Below are 13,548 nucleotides of genomic sequence, written 5' to 3'. Positions count from 1 at the left end.
CCCCCGCATGAGGGAAGCTGGCCCTTCTGGAAAGGGAATCCCCATTTTCCAATCGTGTAGTAAGGATGCTGGCTTGTTAGGGCAGCCTTCACTCATGCAGCTCCCCCCCTGCCATCCCATCCTCCTTTCCAGAGATCTGTCAAGGGAGAAGTTGGGACTCTGAGGAAACTGGCTTCCTGCAAACTTTCTCTTCTGCGCTTCCGCGTGCAGCTGTGTTGTCCTCCGCTTCTTGTAGGGGGGGGCCAGGCCAGACTGGGAGGGGAGAACCTGGAGGTCTCCAGTGGAGGAAGGTGAAACCAGGGTGAGCACCAAAGCCTTGTCCCCCGTCCCCCGCCCCAGAGGAGCCTCACCGTCCCTCTCAGGCCATGCAGAGGACTCCCCGATGCCAGCGTGGACTGCCGGTATCTCTGGGCAGCATGGCAATCACCCAGTCTGGCCCAATAGCTCCTGGGGTCTCGGGACACCTCAGCCGAACCCAGCCCTGCTTCCCCAAAGGGGAAGCGTCCGGCCAGGCTTACTTCCTCAAGACCGCAGCTGCTGTGCTCACTGTCCTTGGCCAGGTTGCTCATTGTGGGTACGGGAGGGCAAAGCGCATGAGTCAAGAGGAAGATCCACACCCTCTCCATGGGAGGAGTGAAGCATCCTCAGCGATACGATGGGAGACCACCAGGACAGGACAGGAGGAGAGGGCAAGGGGATGGCAAGAAGGCAGCAGGGCTGGCAGCCAAGTGCTAAGGCAGGACTTCCCTCAGATCCTTCCTCTCATTTCCACTTTCCTCCATCCCTCCTTCCCCCTCTTTCCTTCCCTGCCTCCCTCCTCATTCCCATCTCCTTCCTTCCCTCCCTCCTCCTCATTCCCATCTCCTTCCTTCCCTCTCTCCTTCTCATTCCCATCTCCTTCCTTCCCCCTTTCCTTCCTTCCCTCCTCCTCATTCCCATCTCCTTCCTTCCCTCCCTCCTTCTCATTCCCATCTCCTTCCTTCCCTCCCTCCTTCTCATTCCCATCTCCTTCCTTCCCTCCCTCCTTCTCATTCCCATCTCCTTCCTTCCTTCCCTCCCTCTTTCTCATTCCCATCTCCTTCCTTCCCCCTTTCCTTCCCTCCTCACTCCCATCTCCTTCCTTCCCTCCCTCCTTCCCTGCCTCCCTCCTTCTCATTCCCATCTCTTTCCTTCCCTCCCTCCTTCTCACTCCCATCTCCTTCCTTCCCTCCCTCCTTCCCTGCCTCCCTCCTTCTCATTCCCATCTCTTTCCTTCCCTCCCTCCTTCTCACTCCCATCTCCTTCCTTCCCTCCCTCCTTCCCTGCCTCCCTCCTTCTCATTCCCATCTCTTTCCTTCCCTCCCTCCTTCTCACTCCCATCTCCTTCCTTCCCTCCCTCCTTCCCTGCCTCCCTCCTTCTCATTCCCATCTCTTTCCTTCCCTCCCTCCTTCTCACTCCCATCTCCTTCCTTCCCTCCCTCCTTCCCTCCCTCCTTCTCATTCCCATCTCCTTCCTTCCCTCCCTCCCCCCATGCCCAGGAAGGAGATGATGGGAGGTGGAGTGGGTGGTAGCCCTGCCTGCGGCCATGGCTTTCCCTGCAGTGTCAGGGGGTGGGAGATGGGGCAGGGCTGGGAAGCACTTGCGGGCTGCAGGAGCCTCAGGTGAGGTCCAGGCCAACGAGCTGGCCATGGAGGGCGGTGGAGATGCTGGTGGCTGGCGCAGCAATGCTGTTGGGGATCTCTGTGGCGATCTATGACAACTTTGTGGCAGTCACCGGAGGCCAGAACACAATCAGACTGTCTTTAGCCCCAGCAGCAGCACCACCATGCCCACCATCAGCGCCTCCACCACCTCCACGGCTTCACCCGCTGGCCCCGCAGCCCAGGAGCACTTCCCTAGATTGCCAGTGGAACCGAGCAGTTGTCCCGTCCTCAAAACACTCCGGAAGGATATCGTGGTCAATGATCTTGAAACTAGGCCTACAAGGCCCATAATCACTGTACGTCTTCTATCTCAAACCCTCCAAAAGTCCATGAGGATTGCAACCAATGCCATTTTGGCGATGTGTCCCGGCCTGAAGCCAGACTGAGAAGGACCCAGGTGTTTTTCCTCCTGCACAGCCCTTTCTCCGGGTGGCAAACTCAGAGGTGCAAGCAGAGGGCGAGTTGAAGTCCCAGGCTGCCAACCTTTCACTGCCCTCTTCAGCTGGCAAAATTAGAAAAGATCTGAATCTGCAGCAATGCCTCGAACTGCTCTGCCAGGAAAACCTCTCATGATTTTCTCATGCATTACAAACTGCTGTTGAGGAAGGCATAAAAAGCCAGCCAGGATGCTAACTGTCCAGAAGGGAGGGAATGACTCGTTCCACTCCTGAAGTTGGAAAAGAAATATGGATGGCTCTAAGGTTGGGACAAGCAATGGGTGCCAAACTTTCCATTGTTAAGCAGGGATGGGGCACCTATAGGAAATACTGTGTGCTTGTTAGCTAAACATTTAAAGGAAAATAAAATAAAATCCCAGCAGAGACAAGAGGCCAAGCTTCAGTCTTACAGCTTTAGTTAAGTTTCAAGGAGTTATCCTGTAACACTCCCCCCAACCCACCCCCAGGAAAAAACGCCTGAAAACAAGGGAGGGGCACTTTCTCGTTTCCTATTTGCACGTCATTCCCCACCCCCACCTCACTCTCCCAAAGGGCTTAGTTCCTTTGGCTTCGTTGCAGCTTCTTGCAGACGAAGCTTCTGGCCGCAGCTCCAGGGACAAGGAGTGTCCTCTTGAGGGACCTGAAAGAAAATAAAGGTTTGGGATTGTAGAGTTGTAATTGCAGGAATGTTCCAATCTCGGATGGCAAACCTCAGAGAAAGAATGTTTCCAAGCAAATACAACTCAGGCAAACAAAGTCACTAATCTAAAGGAGGATTAGAGAGAGGAAGTGAACATATGTTAGACTTTAACTAGAGATAATGAATTGTATGGATTACTGTGCTAAACAGTAACCAAAGTTAAGCAGTAACCAAAGTTAACCAGTGATGGAGGATAACTAAAAATGTGTATAAATGCAAGACTAGACTCCAATAAAGATCATCATGATTCAGTTGTTCATGATCAAACAACTCGACTGCCTCGTCATTACAACATGGGATGTATCCTCAGGGAGAAAAGCTATCAATGGGAGACAAATAAGACTTGATGGCACTCATTCTGATTGATTCATTGTAGGAAGGAAGGAAGGAAGGAAGGAAGGAACCAATGAGAACCACTTCAAACACCTTAGGTTAAAACGAGCGTGTTGTCTATTTTATATGTTTTTATTCATTATACTTATATTTTCATCTGACTTGTTTAGACAAATATAGAAAAGAAATATAATTGAATAAAAGCAAAGGGAGAAATAATGAGAAATTTGAAAAAGATATGCATGTGTTTATATGGAAATGTGATAATTTAGAACTATGCTGTATAAAACAATGTTTTATTTGCCTTGTTAAAATTTACAAGTAGCTTTCAGAAAAGAGGTTTTATGTTCTTATGTTTTATGTTTTGTTTGTCTTTAAAAACTAATAAAATTTGTTTTTAAACAAAAAACAAAAAAAACCGAGCGTGTTATTCCGCCTTATGACACTAGATGGTGCTCTACGGAGAAGCAACACTCGCGCCTAACTGTATAGCCGCAGCATAGCTAGGGAAAGGGGAGAGACTGAGCTTGAACGAGTTGAAACGATAGAGTAGTGGATTGCTAGAGAGGTTGTAAAGGAGAGGAGGCGCAGGGCAGGGGAACTTCCTCTTCCGGCTCAGCCACGGGAGGCTGATGGCGTCAGCGGAGCCTTTTGTGCTGCTTGGAGGGGCCGAAGCGGCTCCTGGGAGGTGAGTGGAGGGCAGGTCGGAGGAGAAGCCGGGAGCAAGTCCGGCCCTTTGCGTTCCTCCACACGGGGTGGAAGAAGCGAAGGCACAAGAATGAAAGATATGGGCTGCTGCTGCTGCTGCATATTCTTTCTCTCCCCAAATGTTACCCTTTTGCTGCATGATTTTAAAAAGCTGCCTGTGATTTTCTGCTGGCAGATTTGGGGGGATTGAAAGAAATATTTGTATATTTGTCATATTTCTCTTCATTTCCCTCAACCCTTCCATTTTATTGACATGTTGTTTTCCTGGCAAAGCGAGGAGTTTCATGGGCAAATCGGATGCTTAAATGTTGCATGGGATTTGGACACCATCTCATCTGTTAGGATCCCCACCATTCTCAAGAGAGAGAAAAAATATATGAGCGAATGCACTTCTAGGACATTTTGCACGCTGAAATGCACTTAGATTGTCTAAATAAATAAATGGATAGGTCTGTGTATCTGCTGATATGCATGCATATAAGAAGTGATTTACCCAAGCCAAAAAGAGAATCTTATGATTGAATTGATATTTGAACTTGGATCTTACTAGTCTTCTATATGCCAAATAAATCATAATTAATGCTAGAGGTTAGGGAGAAAGTGGGCCTCCCTCAGTTCCAGATAGTTTTTCCTTTGAGGGTGGGGGTGCAGGAGAACTCTTCAAAACCTGTCCCTACAACTTAGCACACCTGAAAGACTGAAGTTTGACCTCTTGTCTCCCCTGAGATTTTATTTTTATTTACATAAATTCATAGTCTTCTATATGCCAAATTAATGATAATTATCTTCATTTAATGACCCCATAATCCCTTGAGGGGTGGAGTCTGAGCAACTGAATGAAACTAGCAGAGTCTTTTAATGGCCGGATGCCCTTCCTGTCGCCAGTGCGGAGTTTTGTTCAGCAGATATATTCTCGATGTGCCCAGAAAGAGAAATATCTGCCTCTACCTAGGAACGAACTCACAGCCTCCTGATTGTGAGGCAAGAGCTCCACCTCTAGGGCACCTTACCACTCCTCAAATGAATGATAATTAATGTTGGAGGTTAAATTTGAACTGTTGGTGTTTGTTTATTCGTGGTATAGGGCAGTGGTCCCCAACCTTTTTTATGCCGCGGCCCGGTACCGGCATCAGCTGGGCGCCGCCATCTTGTTTTGATGAAAAAGTGCTTCCGGTGAGCTCACCGGAAGCACTTTTCATCAAAACAAGATGGCGGCGCTTGCGCTTCGGTGAACTTTTCCAGGTAGAAATGGCTTTCTACCCGGAAAAGCTCACCGGAAGTGCTGGGCGCCGCCATCTTGTTTTGATGAAAAAATACTTCTGGTGAGCTTTCTACCCGGAAAAGCTCACCGGAAGCACTTTTTCATCAAAACAAGATGGCGGCGCCCAGCAAACCAGCGGCCCGGTAGGATTTGTTCCACGGACCGGTACCGGTCCACGGACTGGTGGTTGGGGACCCCTGGTATAGGGGGAATTTTTTTTGCTGCTTTCACATGTTCTCCAATTCTTTAAACAATAATGAAACTAACCCATTAATATAAATCTTACAGACAAAGAGGATGCCAAGAAGAGCACTCTGGACAACAGAATGAGAAGCTGCACTAAAATGCAAAACAAACCATCAATCAAAATATTTTCCATTTCCTCCAGAAAATATAAAAAACACTTTCCCTTCCTCAGCAGAGAGACAAGGGAGAGAATAACAAGGCACTGAGCTGGAAAATAGACTATGTGGAACTTGGAACCATTACATTAAAAGTTAAGTGGGATAATTTCCAAATTCAGAAAAAAGTAGGACATTGCTGGAAGTCAGTGGGAAGGAAAAGATTCCTTGGATGGCCAAAAAGGGCAGGCATTAATGAAAGCCATTGAGGAAGGAAAAGAGTGACTTGAACCAAACAAACACCAATTAAGAGAGCAGAAATATTTTTGGCCACCTCAAGAATCCAAGAATATCAGTGTTGGAAAAACACCACAGACTGCCTAATGTGGGGAAAAATAGATTGCAGATCACATTTATGATTTATGCATGTCAATCCACCCCATGAAAAGCCAGACAAATGTTTGGAGTGTGGCAAAAGCTTTACTGAGAACAGGTCACTCATGATTCATGGAAGGACTCATACTGAAGAGAAATTCTATCAGTGTGCCCCATGTGGCAAAAAAGTTAACATGCAAATCAATCTGGTGACACACCAGAGGAGTCACACAGGAGAGAAACCCTTTAAATGTCCTGACTGTGGGAAAAATTTCACTCAAAAATCCAACCTGGTGATACATCAGAAAAACCACACAGGAGAGAAACCATATGAATGTCCAGATTGTGGGAAAAATTTCCAGCATAATTCCAAGCTGGTGATACACCAGAGGACCCATACGGGAGAGAAACCATATGAGTGTCTGTATTGTGGGAAACATTTCAGTCAGAATTGCAACTTGGTAAAACACCAGAGAACTCATACAGGAGAAAAACCTTATGAGTGTGTGGAATGTGGGAAAAGTTTCAAACAGAATTCCAACCGGCTTGTACACCAGAGAACTCACGCAGGAGAGAAACCCTTTGAATGTCCTGATTGTGGGAAAAGTTTCAGTTATAATTCCAACCTTCTGAAACACCAGAGGACTCACACAGGAGATAAACCATATGAATGTCCAGATTGTGAGAAAGATTTCAATTGGAACTCCGACTTGGTGAAACACCAGAAGACTCACACAGGAGAAAAGCCATATGAGTGCCTGGATTGTGGGAAAAGTTTCAGTCGGAATTCCCACCTGGTGGAACACCAGAGAATTCACACAGGAGAGAAACCATACGAATGTCCTGATTGTGGGAAAGGTTTCTCTCGCAATTCCTATCTTGTGGTACACCAGAGAAATCATACAGGAGAGAAAATGTACGAGTGTCAAGTGTGTGGGAAAAATTTCAGTTGGAAGGCTGAACTGGTGAAGCACCAGAAGACACACACAGGGGAGAAACCATTTCAGTGTCTGGATTGTGGTAAAAGTTTCAGTTGGAATTCTGCTCTGATGATACACCAGAGGACTCACACAGGAGAAAAACCATATGAATGTCTCGAATGTGGGAAAAGTTTCATTCGAAATTTCGACTTGGTGATACACCGGAGGATTCACACAGGAGAGAAACTGTATGAGTGTCCGGATTGTGGAAAAAGTTTCAGTCAGAATTCTCACCTGATGTTACACCAGAGGACTCACACGGGAGAGAAACCGTATGACTGTATGTATTGTGGGAAAAGTTTCAGTCATAATTCCAACCGGGTGAAACATCAGAGGACTCACACAGGAGAAAAAACATATGAATGTCTTGAGTGTGGCAAAAGTTTCAGTCAGAATTCATACCTGGTGAAGCATCAGAGAATTCACACAGGAGAGAAACCATATGAGTGTCTCGAGTGTGGGAAATGTTTCTATCGGAATTACGACTTGGTGATACACTGGAGGACTCACACAGGAGAAAAACCATATGAGTGTCCAGATTGTGGGAAAGATTTCAGTATTAGGTCTAACCTTATAAATCATGTTAGGTTACACACAGGGGAGAAACCATTCAAATGCCCAGATTGTGAACAGTGTTTCACACGCAATTCCTCTCTTATCGCACACAAGAAATTCCACATGAGGGAAAATTTGATGTGTGTAGAGGAATCTTGAACTTCGTTTCTCTTTTCTTATTGGAAGCCCAGCTGAGAAATTAATATTTTTGATTTCTTGCATGATTCTTTTTAGTCAAACGTGTCTTAGTATCAGACATGAGGAAGGAAATCTGAACTCCCTTTCTCTGGCCCAGGGCGGTGGTTCCCTTTCATGGAGTCGAAGGGAACTGCTGTGCTGGGCCAGAAAAGGCGAGCTTGGACCTTTATTAGATGTGTTTGTCGTCTTGAGTTGTTTCTTCATATCATAAAGGGGCATATAAATATGAATGCATGTATGTTTATTACGAAAATCTATATGGCAGAGAAACTCATGGTAACTCAACACAGTTTACAGCAATACAATCGTAATACAGAAACCAATAAACCCCATATATTGTAAATTGCAAAGCATTTAACATTTACTTGCCCTGCAAATACAAGGCACGTCTAGCAAAGGTGATGGCATTTTTATGGTTGTGATGTCCCAGAAAGGTGATTTTTGTTATTGTTATTGGCCTTACTAACTGCGTTCAAGCCTGGTGGCATTCTTGCCCAAAACTTATCTTTCTCCTTCAAGGAGTTAAACTGGAGAAGTTAATTTCCAGGTCTATTCTGATTTAAATCTGGTATTATCCCCTCCACCAGTGCCCCATTAAAAAACACTGTTTAGTTCAGAGGTCGCCAACCTTTTGGACCTCAGGGACCACCAAACTCATAATTTTAAATCCCAGGGACCACTAACTGGTTCTGTGGGTGTGGCCTAATTTGTGGGTGTGGCTTGGTGATCATGTGACTGGCTGGGCATGGCTTGTATGTAAATATTATAAATATTTATATAAATATTGATGTTTTTATAAAAAAAGAGCAGCTTTTACCCAAAATCAGGCAAAGCAGGCAGGCAGGTTGAGTTGCTCGCAGAATCACAGATTCATTCAGAAATCTATGTGCCATCCATATTGCCGTGAGTCTGCACCGAATAATAGAACCTGCAGTCCTAAGGGAGGTTCGGCTGTGCTTAAAAGCAGAGCCGAAGATCTAAAGACTAGCTAGAAAGCAAGAAATCCAACCATGTCCTGCTTCCTAGCTAATCTAAATCTCCCGGCACAGCAGAACAGATGATGGTGGGAAAAAGGAAAAATAGCAATTTATCAGGCAAGTTTGCCGGGTAAGGAGTGAGTGGGCGGGGAGGGTTCCTGCAGCGCAGCCTTGTGTTTCTGTGCAGCCTGGATTAATTGCTTTGGGGGCGTGCTCTGGGGGGTGAGATTTCTTTGCAGCCCACCAAAATTTTCTCATGGCCCACCAGTGGGCCGCAGCAGCAGCAGTTGGTGACCGCTGGTTTAATTGTCCCTTGTGTTCTAACACAAGAAGGGAGGGGAGAGATGCGTGAAGGGCCCTGCAATCCACCAGGGGATGCTGTTCCATCAAGCATGTGTATTGCAATGGTCTTTGGGTGCCAGCTTAACAAGAAAGAGGGACCCCAAACAATGGAAAACCAAAGGTTTTAATTTTATTACAGGGCTGGAAATCCTCAGGGATCTGATTGGCTGCCAAGGATTTTCCGCCTTGTAATAAAATGAAAACCTTTGCTTTTCCATTGTTCTTGTAAAGCAGGTTTCAAATTGGTACAAGCCAGGATCGTTCTCTTACTTACAGTTAGGCCGCTGTCACACAAGGAGTAAATGCCCTCACAGAACCTATTTATTGTCCTGATAAAGAATTGCACCCATCTTGCAATTGTGACTTGTTTTTTTCAACAAAATGACATATGGCACACAGCAACATCCCTTATAAATATCGGGCAACCGATCCAGTTGCATTTATTGGTTCTTTTTGGCAACCTCCACCAGGATTTCCAAAATGCCTGTCCAGTGATCTCAGAAACTGAGCGAGGACCTTCACATGCAACAACTTCTTTGTAATAGGTTAACGCGACAATATTTAACATCCCCGCAAACTAGTTTGCTTGACTTGAAAAAAACAGCATTTTCCAACCTTGGCAGCTTGAAGACTTCAATTCCCAGAATTCCTCCCTAGCATTACTACCTGGGGAATTCTGTACATCTGTTTTCAAGGTTGAGAAACACTGTTTAGACCAGGGGTCTCCAACCTTGACAACTTTTAAGTCTGCCAGGCTTAGTTGCCAAGGTTGGAGACCCCTGATTTAGACTACAGACTCCAGACGCTTTTTGTTATTTTTTTTGTTATTTTTCCTGTTTAATCCTGCCTGATTCTCAGAAACAAGTCCCTGCAGATTTCTTTGCAAAGGTTTGTAGAAGTGATTTGCCATTCCCTACATCCTGGGGCTGAGAGAAAGTGATTGGCACCCTAAGTTTATCTACAGTTACTTGGAACTGGCTACCGTTTGATGGAGCACCATAACCACAAACGTCGCCATTGCTCTTTGCAACACCAAATCCCCCAGAGCTACTACCACTCTGGCCCTTTATCACGTTGTTGAATCCCATCGATGCAACAGTGAAGATTAGGCTGCGGAAAGGATCAAGGCTGAGGCGATCACAGGTGTCAGCAACCTGTGGCTCTGGAGCCGTATGCGGCTCTTTGGGCCCTCTGTTGGGTGAGCTGTGCCTCTCTGTTGGGTGATCCCACCACTGGCTGGCCCTGCCCCTCGGCCTCTCCTCCCAGTCACCACCACCACCCCCGGCCTGGTCTGAGAAGGTAAAACACAAAAAACAAATGAGAGGGAGGGAGGGAAGGAAAAAGAGACAGACCCATTTCCCACAGAAACCATGCAGAGCCACAAAACCTGGGTAGGCGTGGAGGGGGGGGGGTCATGTGAGTGGGTGGGAGTGATGTTGAGTTGGCCACAGCCACCAAGGTTTTGTGGCTCCCGGTGTTTGGTGTTTTCTGTGGGAAACAGGTCCAAATGGCTCTCTTGAGTGTTTAAGGTTGCAGACCCCTAACACAGTAGATCCAGGTGCCTCTTTCAAAAGCCATATTCGGATCACAGGAATCGGGGCAAGTCGAGATCCCTGATCCAGGCCAAATGATAGGATTGTGGCTTATTTGTTGGTTTGTTTGATTTTGTTGTGTTTGCAAAAACAAGAATCCTGTTTTGGAACTGCAGCTGGAAAGCAAAGGTGACCTGCGCTGCACGAGTGAGTGGAACAAGAGACAAGAGACCGCAAGGCTGCCTGCCTGCCTGCCTTTCTTTCTTCCTTTCTTTCTTTCTTTCTTTCTTTCCTTTCTTTCTTCTTTCTTTCTTTCTTTCTTTCTTTCTTTCTTTCTTTCTTTCTTTCTTTCTTTCTTTCTTTCTTTCTTTCTTTCTTTCTTTCTTTTCTTTTCTTTTCTTTTCTTTTCTTTTCTTTTCTTTTCTTTTCTTTTTCTTTCTTTCCTTTTTTTCTTTTTCCCTCCCTCTTTTTGTCTTCTTTTTTTTTTTCATGCAACCTCGGAAACGCCGGCTATTACTGTTTTTCGCACAATCGGCACTCCCGCTTACTCCGACCTGCCCGCGCAGCACCATGCTCCTCCCTTCCAGATGGCGCTACAGCCTCGCCGCAGATCCACATCTTCCTGGAGTCAGTCTGGAGACCGCTCTAGGGAGTATAGCTCTATGGCTTTAACTTTTGTGCTTCGTCCTGGCAATCCAGTTCTCAAGAATGAAATTGCCTCGTTACAGAATAACAGAGTTGGACGGGCCCTTGTAGGTCATCTAGTCCAACCCCCTACCCAAGGCGAAGACCCGACACCATTTCTGACAGATGGCAGTCCAATCTCTTCTTGAAAGCTTCCAGTGATGAAGTTCCTACAACTTCTGAAGGGAAAGCTGTTCTATTGGTTGATTGTTCTGTCAGAAAATTTCTTCTTATTTCCAGGTTGAATCTCTCCTTGTTCAGTTTCCATCGATTGTTCCCTGTCTGGCCTTCAGGTGCCTTGGAAAATAGCTTGTCCCCTTCCTCTCTGTGGCAGCCCCTCAAATATTGGAAGACTGCTATCTTGTCTCCCCTGATCCTTCTTTTCATTAGACTAGCCAGGCTAGTCTAATGAAATAATCTTTCCTCATATGTTTTCTTCTCGTCCCCTAATCATCCTGGTTGCTCTTCTCTGCATTCTTTTTCTAGAGTCTCAAGCTTCTTTTTTATGGCATGGTGACCAAAACTGGATGCAGTACTCTAGGTGTGGTCTTACGAAGGCTTTATAGCTTGGTATTAGTATCTCATGTAATCTTGAGTCAATCCTTCCGTAATGCAATTTAGGATTGCATTGGCTTTTTTGGCTCCTGCCCCACATTGCTGTATGTGGCAGCAGCCAAAACCTTAAGTTCAGGAGTTTTGTAATAGTGGGTTGTGAGAAATCTACAGTCCTCCCTTATTATTGCCCACTACTAGCCAACATTCAGAGATTCCCAGCTGTTGAAGGCTCAGAACTTGTCAAATGTATTTTTGATTCTTCACTGCAAAGTTAAGTCCACCTTGTCTCAAAAGTGCTTTCTCAAAAGGAACCTGGACTTTCTTTGTTTTTCCTTGAAGATGTTTTGCTTCTTATCCAAGAAGCTTGTTCAGTTCAGTTCTTCAGAACCGAAGCTTTTAGACGAGAAGAGAAACATCTTCAAAGAAAAACAAAGTCCAATTGCCTCTTGAAAAAGCACCTTTGGGACAACCATGACCTGGATGACTGAGAATCTCCATAGACCAGGGGTCTCCAACCTTGGCAACTCTAAGACTTGTGGACTTCAACTCCCAGAGTTCCTCAGCCAGCTCTGGGAGTTGAAGTCCACAAGTCTTAAAGTTGCCAAGGTTGGAGGCCCCTGCCATAGACAGTAAGTCCACCTTGTTTTCTTGGCAATAAAAACGGAAGAGAAGCTGTGCTGAGCAATGGTGGCGCAGTGGTTAGAATGCGGTACTGCAGGCTACTTCTGCCAGCTGCCAGTAGTTTGGCAGGTTCAAGTCTCACCAGCTTACGGTTGACTCAGCCTTCCATCCTTCTGGTCAGTAAAATGAGGATCCAGACTGTTGGGGGCAATTTGCTTACTCTATAAACTGCTTAGAGGGGGCTACAAAGCGCTGTGCAGTGTTATATAAGTCTAAGTTCTATTGCTGTTGCTATTGCTATCCATAATGCCTCTTCTAAAAGGTTTCTTGGTGGTCTCCCATCCCAGTACTAAGCGATATCACTATGGTTAGCTTCCTAACCCAGCCAAAATCAGCCTGAGCTTTCCTCTGTGGAGAATTTGCAAATTGAGGGATTCAGAGGAGACCTGGAGGGTTGTGCAAGGAAGAAAACGAATGCAACTGAAGAGGAAGAGAACAAAAGTGTGCATTTCACAATCAGCAGTGACAATTTTATTTCTATACATTCTTTTTTTTCCTGCAAATAAGTGCAAAAATATTTTCCCAGCACTACATCATGGTTCTGGGTCAGTGTCCAACATTTCTAGACATTTAGCAAGTTTTGCTCTTAAAACAAGCCCTTAAGTTTCATTTTAGAAACTTTTCAGTTTATTAGAATTTTTTTTCCCCATGGAAAACAAGGCTGTCCATAAATAGCAAAAAAAAAGACACCAAGATGGCAGGCACAACAGTGCAGTCCATGTCCTGCCTGGTTTGTAGGTGCATCTCCTATTTGTTAAGACCAGTCCTGATCACAGCAAGGATCTTGTGGGGGAAGGAATCGTGTTTTTAAAAAGTCTAATCAGGAAGAATCGAAGTCTGACAAAAGTCCGGTCTCAGGTCACCTCTCATTTTACCTCCAAAGCAAGGCTGTCTGGGGAATTCTGGGAATTGAAGTCCACACATCTTCAACTTGCCAAGGTTGAGAACCACTGAAACTAGTTTATTGATTTAAATTGTTTTCATTTTAATTCTTTTCTTGTCGACCAGTTATTGTTTTTTTTAGAAGAGTAGCCATACAAATTGTGTAAACATAAAAACATCACCAAAGAAAATTACATTTGTGTGTTGTTTGTATGCCACTTGACTCTCAGTGGCTCTGGAGGGTATTTTAACCACAGGATTAATTTACAATCACAGGAGCGAAAATCAAGCAGGTCTCAATAAAACTGTGAGGGTGAGGAACGA

The 13,548-nt window shown here is 45.5% G+C and overlaps 1 protein-coding gene and 1 long non-coding RNA gene across 7 annotated transcripts in view; one reads left to right on the top strand and one right to left on the bottom strand.

The window, feature by feature from the left end:
* The window catches only part of LOC113425264 (uncharacterized), a 96,989-nt gene extending 89,068 nt beyond the window's left edge, over window positions 1-7,921 (top strand). For 3 of the 6 annotated variants that reach the window (XM_087953123.1, XM_087953119.1, XM_087953121.1), the window contains exon 2: window positions 5,411-7,921. In XM_087953123.1, coding sequence (XP_087809249.1) covers window positions 5,886-7,532 — 1,647 coding nt within the window. In that variant the 5' untranslated portion in view covers window positions 5,411-5,885 and the 3' untranslated portion in view covers window positions 7,533-7,921. Of the gene's footprint in view, window positions 1-3,732; window positions 3,846-5,410 lie in introns of those variants that run through there. The other 3 variants (XM_087953120.1, XM_087953118.1, XM_087953122.1) reach the window with 3 other exon arrangements.
* The window catches only part of LOC148131637 (uncharacterized), a 65,040-nt gene extending 53,666 nt beyond the window's left edge, over window positions 1-11,374 (bottom strand). The window contains exon 1 of the long non-coding RNA XR_015747121.1: window positions 11,281-11,374. This is a non-coding gene — a long non-coding RNA (uncharacterized LOC148131637). The remainder of the gene's footprint in view (window positions 1-11,280) is intronic.
* Window positions 11,375-13,548: the final 2,174 nt, after the last annotated feature.

This window comes from Notechis scutatus, chromosome 2 (genome assembly GCF_049901735.1).
Source record: "Notechis scutatus isolate UNSWTSFEM ecotype Mainland chromosome 2, rNotScu1.2, whole genome shotgun sequence".
Taxonomy (NCBI): domain Eukaryota; kingdom Metazoa; phylum Chordata; class Lepidosauria; order Squamata; family Elapidae; genus Notechis; species Notechis scutatus.
The sequence above is the reverse complement of the archived record's forward strand: the minus strand, read 5'-3'. Positions and strand labels throughout refer to the sequence as shown.